The sequence below is a fragment of the Camelus bactrianus genome, chromosome 18, assembly GCF_048773025.1.
Source record: "Camelus bactrianus isolate YW-2024 breed Bactrian camel chromosome 18, ASM4877302v1, whole genome shotgun sequence".
Lineage (NCBI taxonomy): Eukaryota > Metazoa > Chordata > Mammalia > Artiodactyla > Camelidae > Camelus > Camelus bactrianus.
In genome coordinates, this window is record NC_133556.1 from 26,308,445 (window position 1) to 26,326,338 (window position 17,894).

Genomic DNA, 17,894 nt, shown 5'->3' on the forward strand with positions numbered 1-17,894 from the left:
CGCACAGGAAGAGGGTAGGAGCCCCAGGGGCCGTGACAGCCAGTGGGCTGAGGGGACTGACTGCAGGAGCTGGCGGACCAAGTCCCTGCTGCCCTGTGCAGTCAGCACCTCCTGATCCCTTCAGACAGGGCTTCACTCCTGCCCTGGACAGATCCTGACGGCTTGGGGCCCAGCTGACCAGCCACAGAGATTTCCAGGACATCCCCACCACCGCACAGCTGCCTCTGTCCACTGGAGCAGGGCTGAGCCCAGGAACACTGGGATGGAGCCCCCCCGGCCCCCCAGTCGAGGCATTCCTGGGGCAACAAGGCCCTGGAGGTAAGTCGAGTCCAGGCTGCCTCGGTGTAGGCTGGGAGAAGAAGAGGAGACAGGTGGCAGGAAAGACTGTGACTTTTAAGGCCTGAGCCACTCTGGGGAGGGGTGTCTGGGGCAATGCCGGGAAGGTGTCCCCACGGCTGCCAGGAGCTGCTAGGAAGGACTAGATCACGGCATGGAATAAGCAAACACATGCCAAGGACAGCCCACGATGGGCTGAGGGGACAAAGCCCATCTCCCTAGGTACCAATGACGGAATAGGAGGAGCAGGAAGTAGTTGGAAAGGCTGCAGGCAGGCAGAGGTGACGTTGACCAGTGCAGCCGAGTGGTTAAACCTGGAATCAGCAGACCTGGGCACCACCTTGGCATCCTTCTTTCACTCTTAAGATGGAGGAGACAGTCTCAGACCTGCCCAGGGCCCTGGGGACCAAGGGCGGTGGTGCAGGCGTGGTGGGGTCCATCACCCAGAGCCTGCTACAGAAATTGCCCTCGTATTGGGTGAGCAGCCCCCAGGGGCCTCTCCCTGCTGCGCCCCCGGATGGAGGTGAGGCTCGCCATTCTAAGAGGGATGGTAACCACAGAGGCCTTCTGGAGAAGAGGTGTCACTGAGCTGGGCCGGGGGTGGCTCTTGGCCCTGGGGTTCTCCTCTATGGCCCGGCTCCTGAGGTCCTGGGGTTCCTCCCAGGCCCCTCAGTGGAGGCACATGCATTCCCCGAGCCCTTGGGGCCAATACAGACCACCTGTGGCTGGCTCCCAGGTTAGGATGCAGGCTGGGCACCCCCTCCTCTGTCCCAGGGCACTCGGATCCCCAGGGATGAGCCTGTCCCTGTCCTTCCATGAGGGCTCTGGGGGCCAGTGCAGTGAGGAGGGCCATCTTGCAATGAAGGCACTGCTTCCTCCCTCCTCTGGGAAAGGCTATTTGGTCTCAGGTGGTCAGCGGTCATGGTGCTGGGGCCACCTAAGGGGGCTGAGAACTGAATTCTAAGGCCATGGGGGTCAGGGATGGGGGCAGGAGTCAGGAGAGAGGAGCATCCAGGAAGATGTGGCCTGAGATATGGGCAGCCCAGGTGGGAGGTGAGCATGGCAGGGCCCCCTTCATTCACCAAGTGCAGGTGGGCAGAATACAGGCCGGCTGTCCTCACACAGGCCCAGCAGACGGCACCGAGGCCCCTGGGAAGAGACATTGGGCCTATCTGGCAGAGAGAATGAGTAAATCGGGACCTTGGTCTCAGGGATGACGCAGAAGTCCAGTTGTGGAGCCTGAGGGACAGGGTCTGAGTGACTCCAACACCAGGGAGCACAGGTCCTTAGCTGTGCCCTGCTCCACGGATGATGCTCCGGAGGACACGTGGGAATGGGGAGGCCCTGCTCCAGGGAGTTGGCAGTGGTGGGTCTGGCTCTGCTCTGACCACTACCTCCACCCACTGACCGATCTCTGGCCTTCAGATCCCCCAAGATGATACAAGGCCCACTTGCCCTCAGTCTTCCCCTCTTAAACTGGGCTCACAGGCCTCCAGCTGCTCACTGGAGGCTGTCTGCACTGGCCAGGGTCTCCCTGACTATCCCTGGTAGCATCTGGCCACCAGGCATCACCCGGCTCAGAGGCCTCTGGTATGTTCCACCCTGCAGGGGTGGCATTTGGGGCTGCATGCAGGGCTGTCCACACAGGTGGCCAGGTAGCCCCCCTATCTGGGGAGACCCCTCATCAGCCTTTGCTGCTGGCCCTGGGAGGTCATGGGGATGGGGTGGGGGGTTCCTGGTCCAGCTGCTGGGGTCTCCTCCGTTCTTGTGGGGACAGGGTGTCCAAAGGTGAAGGCCAGGTTGTGGAGTGGGAGGCTCATCTGAGTGGGGCTTGAATAGGGGTACCAGATAAAGTACAGAGCACCCTGTTAATTTTGAGTCTCAGATAAACAATGAGTTTTTTTAAGTATGTCCTAAGTGTTATATAAGATACACTAAAAAAATTAAATGTTGTTTATCTGACATTCAAATTCCACTGGGAATTCCAACTGTATCTTAATTTGCTAAGTCTGGCAACCCTCAGTGAGGTCAGCGGGCAAGAGAGATCGGTGTCTGATCAGGGGGGAGTGTTGGCCTCCAGTGCTGAGTGGTTAACAGGAGGCCACAGAGGCGGGGGAGCTCGCCCTCCCACCTTCCCAGACACACGCAGGCCTGCCTCTTCCTCCCGCTTCACTTTGTTGTCCCTTCTTTGTCACCTTCCTAACCTCTGTCTGGCCCAGTGGTTCTCAACGCTGGCTGCTTATTAGAACCACCTGGGTAGATTTAAAATGTATCCTTGTTGGGGCTCAACATCAAACCAATTAAATCTCTGGACGGCTGGGCTGAGCAGTGGCTTTTTAAGAATAGTGCTCCATGGAATGACCATATATTCCAGCAATTCCACGTCTAGGTTTATACCTCAAAGAGTTGAAAGAAAGCAGGGCCTGTTTGTCCATAGCAGCATTATTCACAAGAGCCAAAAGGTGGAAACAACCTAAGGTCTACTGATGTATGAATGAATAAACAAAATGTGGTCTACCCATAAAATGGACTATGAGTTGGCCTTAAAAGGGAGTACGAAATTCTAATACATGTTATAACAGGGTTGAACCTGGAAAACATTATGCTCAGTGAAAGAGGCCAGATGCAAAAAGACAAATACCCTATGATTTCCCTTATATGAAACATCTAGAGTTGTCAGATTCAGAGACAAAAAGCAGAATATGGTGGTTACAGGGGCTGGGGAAGGGGATGGGGTCTCAGTGTTCAGTGGGTGCAGAGTTTCCATTTGGGAGGATGAAAAGGTTCTAGAGGTGGATGGTGGCTGCACAACATTGGAAATGTACTTATTGCCACTGAATTGAATGCTTAAAAATGGTTAAAATAGTAAAGTTTGTGTTATGTACATTTTGACACTAAGTTAAAATTAAACTAAAAAGTACAGTGCTCCGGACTGTGTCCTGCCAGAGCCGAGAAGCACTGAGCCCTTCAGCGTGGTCCCCTCGCACTGCTGGCCACCATCCTACCCTCACCGAGGCAGTCAGTTAGCTGGTGGGTGAAGCTGGTCATCCAATGGCAGGAGGCTGTGTCCAGCCACACCTGACAGCACCCTGTCTGAGAGCAGGACAGAGGCCCGAGTGGCCCGGCCTCATGTGCTAGATAGCATGGTAGCATTGCTTTGTTTCGGTCTACATACATTTGAACTTTCAGATAGCTGCTAGCAGAACTTTTTCTAAATTGAGGTGTAACTTAGACAGTATGGTGAGCTCCGTGACTTTTTATTTACGTACATGCCGGTGTGTACACCATCCAAGTTAATACAGAGGGGTTTCCAGCACCCAAGAAGGCTGCCTCAGGCCCCCGTCCAATCAGAACCATCTCTAAGGGTAACCACTGCTTTGACTCCTAACATTTCAGAGTAGTGGGGCCTGACTTTAAACTCCCTACAAATGCAGGCACAGAGTGTGTTCTGTTTTGTGTCCGACTGCTTCCACTCTCAGTGTCTGTGAGAGTCAGACTTATGGCTGAGGAGATCAGTAGTCTATTCTTTTTCACTCTTACGTAGTAATTGATTGTGTGAACATACCCCCCCAAATCCCATTCTTCAGTTGATAGACATTGGTTGTTTCTACTTTTTTGGACTTTATGAATAAAGCTGCTAAAAAACATTTTGACACTGTGTTTTGGTGGAATAAACACTGGTTTTTGTTGGGTATATACCAAGGAGGGGAATGGCTGGGTCACAGAAATATGCACATTTAGCCTTATTACTACTAAACATTTTTCTAGAGTGATCTTAATTTGCATTTCTCTGATATCTAATGATATGTTCTTTTGTGACATTCTTCAAATTTTCTGCTCATTTTTTCATTGGGTGTCTGGTTTCTTACTGATTTTTTTTTAATGTGTTTGGGACATTGTCTTCTAGTCAGTAGTTTGCTCTTCACCCTTTTCACGCTGTCTTCTAATGAGCAGACATTCCTAATTCTAATGAATCCCAATATAGTGTTCTTTTCTTTCATGGCTAGTGCTTTTTGTGCTCTGTTTAATCTTTACTTAGACCAAATTCATAAAGATATTCTCCTGTACGTTTTCTAAGGCTTGACCATGTTAGCATTCACATTTAGATCTATGATCCGGCTTTAGTTAGTTTTTTGTGCATGGTGTAAGGTAGGAATCAAGCTTCTTTTTCCCCCATATGAACATTCCATTAGCCAGCACAATTCAATGCAAAGACCATCCTTTCTCAACTGATTTGCAGTGGAGCCCTTGTTATAAATCAGGTGACCATATATGTGTGGGTCTCTTTCTGTATGCTCTATTCTACTGCATTGGTCTATTTGTCTGCTCTTGTACCAATACCTATAGCTCTATACTAAATCTTGATATTGGGTAGTGTGAGCCCTCAGGCTTTGTTCTTCTTCTTTGAGATTTCTTGGACTATTCCAGGGTCTTCTGCATTTATGTATATGTTTTAGAATCAGCTTGCCAATTTCCACCCTCCCCTCTCTCCCTCCAAAAAATCTGCTGAGATTTTGATTGGATGTCAATCTATAGATCAATTGGGGAAGAAACGACATCTTAATAATTTTGAGACTTCCAATCCATGAACATGGCGAACCCCTACTTTAGGTCTTTTTAAATTTCTCTTAGTATGGTTTTATGGTTTTCAGTGTAGAGGTCATGCAAATGCTTTGCTAGATTTATTCTTATATATTTTATTTTTTAAATGGTTTTTAAATTTTTTACCTTTGATTTGATTGTTGCTAGTAAATAGAAATATAACTGATCTTTTTGTGTACTGATCTAGTGTCCAGAAACCTTGCCAAGTTCACACATTAGTTCTAATAGTTCTATTATAGATTCTTTTGTATTTTCAATATATAAATCATGTCAACTGTGAATAGTGAGAGTTTTATTTTTTTCCTTTTCCAATATTTATGTCTTTTATTTCTTTCATTTGCCCTATTGCACCAGCACCTAATTTTTTAAAAAAGCAAACCATCAACCAGAAAGTGTTATTCCTGGGGAGTGGAATTGAGGTATATACTGTACTTACTTTTGTATTATTCAAATGATTTTGGCTTTTCGAATTCTGTAAGCAATCTATTTAAATTGGAGGCGGGGAGCAATACATGTTTGTTAGCAAAATCTAAGCAATTGAAATTCACAAAATAAGAAACAAGTCCTTAATCCCACTGTCATACATTTTCCAGCTATTCTCTGACAAGACAAAAATGTATCCTATTTTTTTAAAAAGGCATCCTATAATAATTCTTCTCTGCACATTTTTTTCCCACATAAAAAGACAATGTAAAACCTCCAGGAAGCTCAACAAACTCTAAGTTAGATTAATTCATAGACACCCACACCAAAACACATTATAATCAAACTTTCAAAAAACAAAGACAAAGAGAATCTTGAAATTAAGAAGGGAGAAGCAAATCGTCACACACAAGGGATCCTCAGATTATCAGCAGACGTCTCATCAGAAAGTTTGGAGGCCAGAAAAGCATAGGCTGACATATTCAAGGGCTCAAAGAAAAAAAAAAAACTATCAACCAAGAGTCCTGTACCAAGAAAACTACTCTTCAAAATTAAGGTGGAAATTAAGACATTCCCAGAAAAACAAAAGCTGAAGGAGTTCATGACCACAAGACCTGCCCTGCAAGAAATGCTCAGGGGGGTCCTGTAGAGTGAAATAAAAGGACACTAGAATCAAAGTCAGATGCAGAGATAAAGATCTCAATAAAAGTAAATACATGGCAATTATAAACACTAGTATTATTGTAACAGTGTAGTTATTTGTAACTGCACTTTTTGTTTCCTACATGATTTAAGATATTAATACATTTAAAGAAAAAAAACTATTAGTGTACAAGCTAGTATTACTGTAACTTTGGTTTGTAACTCCAAACTTTGTTTTCCATGTAAGAGTGTAAAGAATTTAAAAGAATTATTAGTTTATGTTTTGGGGCACACAGTGTATAAAAATGTAATACTGTGACATCAACAACCAAAAGGGGTGATGAAAAAGCTGTAAAGGAGCAGAGTTTTTGTATATTATTGAAGTTAAGCTTGTATAAGTTGAAATAAGAGTATTATAACTTTAGGATGTTAAATGTAATCTCATGGTAATCACACACAAAAAAATAAGTAAAATATGTACACAATAAGAAATGAGAACAGAATTCAAACATTTCATTATAAAAAATCAACTAAATACAAAGATGATAATGCAAGAAATAAGCTACAAGGCATAAAGAAAACAAATAGCACAATGACTTCTTATCAGCAATTACTTTAAATAGATTAAGCTCTCTAATCAAAAGACAGAGATTGGCAGCATGGAGAAAACCATGTAATCAAACTATACATGCTATCAATGAGATACTCACTTTAGATCCAAAGACACAAATAGGTTGAAAATCAAAGGACAAAAAAAGATATTCCATGAAAATAGTAACCAAAAGAGAGCAGGGGTAGCTACACTGATATCAGACAAAAAAGACTTTAAATCAATAAAGGTTATAAGTTATAAGAGACAAAGAAAAACAGCAAGAAGATACAACAATTATAAACATTATACACCTAATGACAGACCATCAAAATATCTGAAGCAAAAATTGACAGAACTGAAGGGAGAAATAAACAGTGCTGCAGTAAGTACCTGGAGGCTTCAATACCCCACTCACAATAATGGACAGAACAACCAGACAGAAACCAAATAAGGAAATAGAAGTCTTAACACAATAAACCAACTAGATCTAATGGACACATACAGAATACTCTACCCAACAACAAAAGAATATTCTTCTCAAGTGCACATGGGACATTTAAAAAGACTGACCATGTGTTAAGCCACAAATTAAGTCTTAATAGATTTTAAAAGACAGATACCATACAGAGTATTTTCTCTAACTACAATGGGATGAAGTTAGAAATCAATAACAGAAGAAAAACTGGAAAATTCATAAAATTTTGGAAATTAAACAATACACTTTTAAATCACTAATGTATTAAAGAATTCACAAGGGAAATTATAAAATACTCAGAGATGAATAAAAATGAAAACACAACACACCAAACTTATGGGACATGGTGAAAGTTGTGCTTGGGAAACTGACAGCTCTAAGCACTTACATTAAAGAACAGGAAAGATCTCAAATCAACAACCCAACTTTACAACTTAAGAAACTAGAAAAAGAAGAACAAACTAAACCAAACCTAGCAGGAAGAAGGAGATAATAAAGATGAGAGATAAATAAAAAAGAGAATAGAAAAACAGCACAGAAAAATCAATGACACCAAAAGTTGGTTCTTCAAAAAGATTAATAAAATTGGCAAACCTTTAGCTAGATGCACTAAGAAAACAGAGAGATGACTCAGATTATTAAAAATGGAAAAGAAAGTGGGAAAATTACTACCCATTCTATAAAAATAAAAAGGATTAAAAGAGAGTGCTATGAAAAACTGTATCCCAGCACACTGGACAACCTAGTTGAAATGGATGAAGAAGTCCTAGAAACACAAAACCTACCAAAAGTAAATGACAACGAAATAGAAAATCTGAATAGACCCAGAACTAGAAAGGAAACCTATAAGTAAGGAGTAATCATTAATTTAAAAATCTCACAGTAAAGAAAAGCTCTGGACCTGATGGCTTCACTAGTGAATTCTACCGAACATTTAAAGAAGAAGCAATACCAATCCTTCTCAAACTTTTCCAAAAAGTTGAAGAGGAGGGAACACTTCCCAACTCATTCTATGAGGCCAGCATTACTCTGACACTGGAGTCAGACAAAGATACTATAAGAAAAGAAAACTATAGATATGCCTTTTGAACACTGATGCAAACATCTTCAACAAAAACCAACTGGAATTTATTCATGGAATACAAAGATGGTTCAACATGGAAAATTGATCAAAGTAATATGTCACATAAGCAAAATGAAGGAAAAAATCCACATGTTCATCTCAACTGACACAGAAAAAGCATTTAACAAAATTGAACATCCTTTCATGATAAAAATAATACTCAGTGAGCTAGGAATAGAAGGAATCTACCTCCACATAATAAAATCCATATATGAAAAACTCAGAGCAAACATCATACTCAGTGGTGAAAGACTGACAGTGTTTCCTCCAAGATCAGGAATAAGGTAAAGATGCCTGCCTTCCCCGATTCTATTAAACATGGTAGTGGAAGTTCTAGCCAGAGAAATTAGGCAAGAAAAAGAAATTGAAGGGGGAAAAACTAAATTTCTATCCAAAGAGGATGGGTAAAATTATTATGGCCCAGTTATACAGTGGGAAATTACGTGGCCATAAAAGACCATATAGAAAAGACATCCAAATTGGAAAGGAAGAAGTAAAGTCATCCTTTTGCAGATGATATGGCCGTTTATGTAGAAAATCCTAAAGATTCCACAAAACAACTGTTAGAACTAAAAAGTGAATTCATCAAAGTAGCAGGACACAAAGTCAACACACAAAACTCAACTTCATTTCTATACATGAACAATGAACAACCTGAAAAGGAAACCACAAAAACAATTCCAATCACAACAGCATCAAAAAGAATAAAATGCTTAGGAACTAACTTAACCAAGGAGGTAAAAGAGCTGTATGAGGAAGACTACAAAACACTGCTGAATTAAAGAAGACATAAGTAAATGGAAACACATGCCATGTTCATGAACTTGAAGCAATATTTTTAAAATGTCAGTACTACCAAAAGTCATCTATCAATTCAATGCAATCCCCTTCAAAATTTCAATGACTTTTTTTTTCTTTGCAGAAATAGAAAAACCCAACTTAAAATTCACATGGAATTTCAAGGTACCCCCAAATAGCCGAAACAATCTTGAAAAAGAAGAGCAAAACTATAGGACCCACACTTCATAATTTCAAAACGTACCACAAAGTGACAGTAATCAAAACTGTGTGGTATTAGTATAAAGACAGACAAGTACACCAATGGACTAGAATAGAGAACCCAGCAATAAACCCTCATGTCAGATGATTTTGACAAGGATGCTATGACCATTCAATGAGGAAAGCACAGTCTTTTCAACAAATGGTGCTGTAAAAACTGGATATCCATATGCAAAAGAATGAAGTTAGATCCTTACCTAATACCATATACAAAAATTAACTCACAATGGATAAAGGACCTAAATGTAAGACCTAAACCAATAAACCTCTTAGAAGAAAACATAGGACAAAGCTTCACAACATGGGATTTGGCAGTGATTTCTTGGGTATGACACTGAAGGCACAGGTTAACAAAAGAAAAATTAGACAAACTGGACTTCATGAAAATTAAACAATTCTGTGCAGCAAAAGACATGATCCACAAAGTAAAAAAGGTAACCCACAGGATGAGAGAAAATATTTGCAAATCATATATCTGGTAAGGATTTAATATCCAGAATATGTAGAGAACTCGACAATAACAAAAACCCAAATAACCTGATTCAAAAATGAGCTAAGGATTTGAATAGCGATTTCTCCAAAGAATATATATGAATGGCCAATAAGCATATGAAATGAGACCCAGCATTGCTAGTCATTAGGGAAAGACAAATCAAGACCACAGTGAGACCCCACTGCGCACACATTAGGAGGGCTGCCATCAGAAAAACCAGAGAACAGCACATTCCAGCGAGAATGTGGAGAAACCGGAAACTTACATACTGTTGGTGGGACTGTAAAATGCTAAAGCTGCTTCGGAAAACAGTGTAGCAGCTCCTCAAAAAATTAAAAATAGAGTTACCATATATCTGGGTATGTACCCTAAAGAATTGCAAGCAAGGTCTTGAAGAGAGATTTGTGCACCCATGTTAAAGAGCATTATTCGCAAAAGCTGAAACATAAAAGCAACTCAAGTATTCATTGACAGGTGAATAGATAAGCAAAATGTGGTATATAATTCAACGGGATTTGACTCAGCCATAAAAGGGAATGAAATTCTGACACATGTTGTAACATGGGTGAACCTGGAAAACACGATGCTCAGTGAAAGAGGCCAGATGCAAAAGGACAAATACTGCATGCGTCCACTTACATGAGGTCCCTAGAGTCATCAAAATCATAAAGACAGAAAGTAGAATGGTGGTTGCCTGGGGCTGGGGGAGGGGAGAATGGGGAGCTGTTTAATGAGTATAGAGTTTGAGTTTTATAAGATAAAAACAGTTACAGGGATAATGGTGGTGATGGTTGCACAACGGTGTGAATGTATTTAATACCACTGACCTAAGCACTTAAAAATAGCTCAGATGGTAATCGTGTTGTGTGTATTTTACCAAAGTGAAAAAAAAAATACATTGTAGATCACTTATATGAAATTCTAGAAAAGGCAAAACTAATCTATAGTGAAAAAAAGACGGATGGCTTAGGGCCAGGGGGGTGTGGTTGGGATGGACAGCAGAGGGGCATGAGGGAACATTTTTTTGGAGAAAGAAATGATCAGTGTCTTGACTGCAGTAGATGTTACCTAGATGTATACATTTGTCAGAATCCACATAACTCTGCACCTGAAATGGTCCGTTTTATTGTGTATAGATTATGCCTTTAAAAACTGATTAAAACTTTTATACCATTAAGAGACAAAAAAAATACACTGTGGACATTTCCGGTTTGACCTTGCTATTTTTTTACGGCCACATAGTTCTCCACTGTGTAACTGATAATTTTACCAATCCTCTTTGGATAGAAATTTCATTTTTTCCCCTTCAGTTTCTCACTGCTGTAAACCACATTTCAGGACCATTCTTATAAGCACATATTTGTGCACTTGTCCAATTATTAGGATAAATTCCCAGAAGTGGAACTTCTGGATCAAAGATATTTAGTGGCAATAAATAATGACAAATTAATTAGGGTCCAGAATCACACTGATTTACCCTCCTACCAACCATATATTAAGATTCCTTCCACCCCCACCTTCTCACCAATGCAGCCTGTTATGTCACCGTGATCTTTGCCAATTACACAGATGACAAATGATAGCTCACTGCTTAGTTTTTTTCTTGTCCGTTAGTGAGATTGAGCATCTTTTCAGTATCTTGGTCACTTGCATTTCCATGCATTGTCTGTGTTCTTTTTCTATTCCTATCTGTGTTCATGATCCTATTTGGTTACTTATTGCCTTCTTATTGATTTTAAGAGTTCTTTATATATTGAAAATAGTAATAGTCTTTCATATATGTTGCAATGTTGACTCTAGGCTTGAAGTTTTCTTTCAGTTTTACTTATGGCATCTATTATTTTATTTAGAATTATTAAATTAAGACAAATCTGTCAATCTTCCCTTTTATGACTCCTGGATTTTATGCCTTGTGTAAAAAAAAATGCCCCTTACCCAAAGAATATTTTAAAGTATTCTCTCATATTTCTCATTAAGATTTTATGGTTTTGTATTTAAACTGGTTAATCTGAACTGAAGTTAAATTTCGTGTTTAATGTGAAGTATAGTTCAAAACAAATTTTTTTCCATAGGCTAGCCAATTGCCCCAACACCATTTCCACTGACCTGAAATATTATTTTTGTCATATTACCAAACTCCTTCATACGTAAATAATATAAATATATGTTTGTTCCTGGACTCTATATTCTCTATTATATATACTTGATATTAATGGAAGACAATATTCAAGAATGTAAGCTTGGTTCGATGTTAGAAAATCTGTTAGTGTAGCTCACAGGTCAAAGGAGAGATCTGCTAGACATCAGTCATGTCACTCCCTCCAGTGGCTTCCCACCGCACTCAGACCCACCCCAGCTCCTCTGGACCGTGACAGGTCTCAAGCGCCCTCTGCCCCCGTCTCCTAAGCCCTTGTGTGAGCCGCTCGCTGATCACTGTGCCCCAGCAGCTCTGACCTTTCTCTGCTCCTCTAACACGCAAGGTATATTTGCACTTGCTGTTCCTGGAGCTCTTTGCATGACTGCCTCTTTCTCACCATTCACATCTCTGCCTTCTCAGAGGCCTTCCTTGGCCACCAGACTAAAACCATCGCCTCCCCCAGGACCCAGACCCTCTCCATCACTCCCTGTTTATGTCACTCACGGCACTAATCGCCATCAGAATGGCCTTACTGATTCACTTGTTTTCTTTGCTACTGTCATTGTCCCCTACCCCCACCACACTCACAGGTTAAGGACTTCGTCTAACTGTTCACCTTTACGCCCCCAGCGCCTGCAGAACACAAAAGGCCCTCAATAAATACCTGCCAGCTGGACGAACGATTGCAAGTAAATCATGTGATTATACCATATTGCTAAAAAGCCATTGGCTAATTTAACAGTCATGCCTAAAATTTTTTTTCAATGTGTAAACATACCTTAAGAGGCAGGAGTGTTTCAGTGAAGCCTTGGTTTCTGTCCCAACTCAACTGCTTCCCAGTCGTGTAGCCTTGGGAAAGTCATTTAACCACTCTGAGCCTCAGTGTCTTCTTCTATAAAATGGGAGAAATGATGGTAATGGTAATACTTCATATTAAACACAAAATTTAACTTCAGTTTGGCTTAACCAGTTTAAGTACAAAACCCATAAAAGCACAATGAGAAATACAAGCAAATATTAAAAAATATTCTTTGGGTAAGGGGGATATTTTTACTGTTACCACCTGGTTGTTACAAGATGTAAAAGACGTCCAGAGCACAGTGAGCCTTCCATAAGCATCACATAATGTTACCTGAGCGGCAAGGAGAAATGAGGAATTGAAGGAATCTTTCCCAAGAGGAGAAGAGAACCAATTAGAAACCTGTCACTAACATCAGGTCTAACAGTTTGGGCTAGAACCGCTCCTGGGAGAGTCAGGAGTGAGACAAGGATGTCTGCTAGAACTGCGGTCCTTCCACATTGCTGGGCCACGCAGAGAAGTTGCTCAAAGTACGAGTTATACTTTTAGGGGGAAGGGTATAGCTCATGCTCAGCACCCACGAGGCCCCAGGTTCAATCCCCAGTGCCTCCTCCAAGCGGAATTCAAGGAAGAAACCTAATTACCTCCCCCTCAGCAAACAAGAGTTACACTTTTAGAGAAGAGATGAAATTATTTGTATTGCAGTAACTCAAAAGCCTGAAAAGAGTTAACTAAAAAATGATGAGAATTAATACGAATACTTAACAAGATAAAATACACAAAAATTGTCTTCTTTGACACCAACAAAATTCATGAGAACAAGAAAGGCTATTTAAAAATACCTAGACACAAGAAATGGGCAAGATCTAGATGAGTTAAAAACAGTTTTAGCAAAGAATCTACAGGAAAACCTCAATAATACCGCCATTAATCTGTGCACAATGACGTGACTTCAGTCAAAATCCCATCTGTTTTTTTCCTCTTGGTTTTGACACTTAGAAAAATGCAAGAGTGAGAACAGCCAGAAGGGTTCTGAGGAACTGTATGGATTGTGGCCTTGCCCTGGCCTATTTCTGATTAGTTCCCAGGTTAGTTCAGCTGGGTTGGACACTGTTGACCTCAAATTCGTTGCACTAACTTCAATATCACCATGAACTGAATGGTTGGAAAATGCTACTTTATTTGTTTCCAAGAAAATGCTACTTTACTTGTTTCCAAGAATCTTTTAGTATTCTCCAGGTAGAAAGCTTCATCCTCAGTTAAAATCCCCCGGAAGCCCAATTCAAAGCCAAGTTCAGGGAGTGTGCTGGATCCTTGGGGCTGGACCCCACTTAAGTGACTCATATTGGGACCCAGAGAGCTGCAGGGCTGGAGGGTGTGGGCCAACCCATTTCAGTGAGCCGCTGTCATCTGAAGCACCAGGCGTGACCTCTGCCAGCCCCAAATCCTGTTTTCTCTCCTAGACCCGTGGACGAGGGATGGCTAATCTCTGCCCTCTGAGTTCCTGGGGCCCCGCTGGAGGGGCTGCCGTGGGCTAGACGTCCTGTTCGCTGCAGGTGAGGAGGGGGCTGGGGGCGGGCTCAGGGTCCTCCAGTGTCCACCTTAGCTAAGGGAGGGACACATAGGGAGGACAGCCTTAGCAACAGAGTCCACTCCAGTCCCTGGAGAGGACAAGGAGCAGGTGGGACTGGGCACGGCTTTGCATCTCGGCACTTCGCATCAGCGTCCTAGAAACACAGTAAGAAGAGGGGCTGTGTCGCTGTTCTGAGAACCAGCTTTCCCCTCTCTTCTGGCTCCTCCTCCTTTCTTTTTTCTAGGGGAAGGTATTAGATTTGTTTGTTTGTTTGTTTGCTTGTTTGTTTGTTTATTTATCTATCTATTTATTTATTTTTTCAGTGAAGGCACTGGGGATTGAACCCAGGACCTCGTGCATGCTAAGCATGCACTCTACCACTTGAGCTGTACCCTTCCTTCTCTTTTTCCTTCTTAAGTTAACAGACTTTAGTTTTTGAGCATTTTTAGGTTTATAGGAAAACTGAATGGGAAGTCCAGAGATTTCCCTATCCCCTCAGCCGGCCTACCTGCATCTGCCCCCCACTAAGGGGGCACATTTGTTACAATCATAAACCCACACTGACACATCACTATCACCCAGGGTCAGAGTTGACATTAGGGTCACCCTTGGTGCTGCACATTCTGTGGGTTTGGACCAATGTACAATGACATGAATCCAGCACTGCAGTATCACACAGAGTGGTTTCAGTGCCCTAGAAATCCTCTGTGCTCTGCCAGTTCATCACTCCCTCCTCGCCCAAGACCCCAAGCAACCACTGATCCTCTTACTGTCTCCATAATTTTGCCTTTTCCAGAATGCCATGGGGTTGGAATCACACCACATTCAGCCTTTCCAGACAGGCTTCTTTCACCCTTCCCTTCTCATGAGCAGATCTGTTCATTTCCAGGTTACAAATGAGGACACCACGGCACAGAGAGCTCAGGTGGCCTGTCCAGTGTCACACAGCCAGTAAGTGGCAGAGCTCAGATTTGAGCCTGGGGCCCCTGTTCTTATCAGCTGGCCTCCCGTACCTGAGCAGTGCTCCTGGCAGCGGAGACTACTGTCACCATGCAGGAACAAACAGCCCTTTCAACCTCATCCCAGAGGCCAAACCAGGGGCCACCCGCAGTCTGGGGAAGGAGAAAGGGTGGGGCCCCATCCCTGCCCATCCCTTGAGGCTCACTCAGCTGGGTAGAGAGACAGCAGGCAGCAGGTTCAGGCCCTCTCTTCACAGCTCCCGGCGGCAACCCCAGACTCCATGAGGAAGCAGGAAGTGCAGACAGGCGGGGAGGTTGGCCAGGGCCATGGGGCCGGCTCCCCAGCTGAGCAGGTCAAAGCACTGGTGGACCTGCTGGCCGGCAAGGGTGGTCAGGGCTCCCAGGCCCCACAGCCCCCCAACAGGACACCAGAGTCCCCACTGAAGCCCCACGGCAATGGTAAATAGCCTGGAGTGGGGTCCCTGGGCCCTTTTCCCCTCTCCCTTTCCCCTTCCCCTTCCCCTCCCCCACCCCTTCCTCCCTTCCCCTCCCCCACTCTCCCCCAGCCCTCCCCTCTGGCCTCTGTTCTGCAGACTTAAGGATACAGAGGCACCGAGAGGCCCTGCTGAACAGGACAGGAGGTGGCCCAGAGCTGGGCAGCCCCTCACCCAGGCTGACCAGCCTACTGCTGGTGGAGGGCCTGACAGACCTGCAGCTGAGGGAACACGACTTCACGCAGGTGGAGGCCACACGTGGGGGCTGGTGCTCCAGCAGGACCATTACCCTGGACAGGCTCTTCCTGCCTCTGTCACGGGTGTCCATCCCGCCCCGCATCTCCATCACCATCGGGGTGGCTGGTGTGGGCAAGACCACCCTGGTGAGGAACTTCATCCACCTCTGGGCCCGGGGACAGGTGGGCAAGGACTTCTCGCTGGTGCTGCCTCTGACCTTCCGAGATCTCAACACCCATGAGAAGCTGTCTGCAGACAGACTCGTCCGCTCCGTCTTCCCGCATGCTGGGGAGACTGGCCTGGCATCAGCAGCCCTAACCAAAGTCCTCCTGGTCCTGGATGGTCTGGATGAGTGTAAGACGCCCCTGGACTTCTCCAATACTGTGGCCTGCACAGACCCCAGGAAGGAAATCCAGGTGGACCACCTGATCACCAACATCATCCGGGGCAACCTCTTCCCGGAAGTATCCGTCTGGGTCACCTCCCGCCCCAGTGCAGCCGGCCAGATCCCGGGCGGCCTGGTGGACCGGATGACTGAGATCCGGGGCTTTAACAAGGAGGAGATCAAGATGTGCCTGGAGCAGATGTTCCCCGAGGACCCAGTCCTCTCGGGCTGGGTGCTGAGCCAGGTGCAGGCGGACAGGGCCCTGTACCTGATGTGCACTGTCCCAGCCTTCTGCCGTCTGGCGGGGTTGGCGTTGGGCCACCTGCACCGCAGCAGGTTGGGGCTGCCAGATGCGGAGCTGTGGCCTCCGAGGACCCTGTGTGAGCTCTACTCTTGGTACTTCAGGATGGCCCTCGGCGGGGAGGCGCAGGAGAAGGGCAAGGCGAGCCCCCGCATCGAGCAGCTGGCCCAGGGCGGCCGCAAAGTGGTTGGCACGCTAGGCCGACTGGCCTTCCACGGGCTGGTCAGGAAGAAGTACGTGTTCTACGAGCCAGACCTGAAGGTTTTCGGCGTGGACCTCGCCCTGCTGCAGACCGCCCTGTGCGGCTGCCTCCTGCAGCGGGAGGAGACCCTGGCCTCCTCAGTGACCTACTACTTCACGCACCTGTCCCTGCAGGAGTTCGTGGCGGCCGCGTACTACTACAGCGCGTCCAGGAGGGCCATCTTTGACCTCTTCACTGAGGGGGGCATGTCCTGGCCCCGGCTTGGCTTCCTCACGCACTTCAGGAGCGCTGCCCAGCGGGCCATGCAGGTCGAGGACGGGCGGCTCGATGTGTTCCTGCGCTTCCTCTCAGGCCTCTTGTCTCCGAGGGTCAACGCCCTGCTGGCTGGCTCCCTGTTGACCCAAGGCGAGCACCAGGGCTACCGGGCCCAGGTGGCTGAGCTCCTGCAGGGCTGCCTGCGCTCCGACGGGGCGGTCTGCGCCCGGGCGGTCAACGTCCTGCACTGCCTGCACGAGCTGCAGCACACGGAACTGACCCGCAGCGTGGAGGAGGCAGTGGAGAGCGGGGCCCTGGCCAGGCTGACCAGCCCCCCGCACTGCGCTGCCCTGGCCTACCTCCTGCAGATGTCTGATGTCCGTGCCCAGGAGGCCAGCTTGCCTCTGTGCCTCAGCCAGGGTGTCCTCCAGAGCCTGCTGCCCCAGCTACTCCACTGCCGGAGCCTGAGGTGGGTGCGGGGTGGGGCCACTCAGGGCAGGTGTGGGCAGAGGAGAGAGCTTGGACCTGGAAGTCTCCTCCTGGAAGCCAGGTCCCGCTGTGTCCATGTCCTGTGGCAGCCATAACAAAGGACCATGATCTAGATGGCATAAAACCACATAAACTTATCCCCTTCTGGAGGCCAGAGTCCAAAACCAGGTGTCAGCAGGGCTGTGGTCCCTCTGAAGGCTGCAGGGGGGGGATCCCTGGCTCCTTCCTGGCCTCTCTAGCTTTGGGGGTTTGCAGCATTCCTTGGCTTGTAGACGCATCACTCCAGTGGGCATCGCTGCCTGTGTGGTCACATGGCCA

At 45.3% G+C, this 17,894-nt stretch overlaps 1 protein-coding gene across 8 annotated transcripts in view; it reads left to right on the forward strand.

Annotated features, from left to right (window-relative positions):
- The window catches only part of NLRC3 (NLR family CARD domain containing 3), a 35,270-nt gene continuing 17,376 nt past the window's right edge, over nucleotides 1–17,894 (forward strand). For 3 of the 8 annotated variants that reach the window (XR_012500385.1, XR_012500387.1, XR_012500386.1), the window contains exons 1-5: nucleotides 2–318; nucleotides 14,145–14,237; nucleotides 15,144–15,205; nucleotides 15,471–15,672; nucleotides 15,807–17,556. Coding sequence is in view for 4 of the 8 variants with exons in the window: in XM_074346406.1 (XP_074202507.1) it covers nucleotides 15,495–15,672; nucleotides 15,807–17,556 (1,928 nt within the window). In the remaining 4 variants the exon portion in view is untranslated. Of the gene's footprint in view, nucleotides 319–14,144; nucleotides 14,238–15,143; nucleotides 15,206–15,470; nucleotides 15,673–15,806; nucleotides 17,557–17,894 lie in introns of those variants that run through there. The other 5 variants (XM_074346406.1, XM_074346407.1, XR_012500388.1 and 2 more) reach the window with 4 other exon arrangements.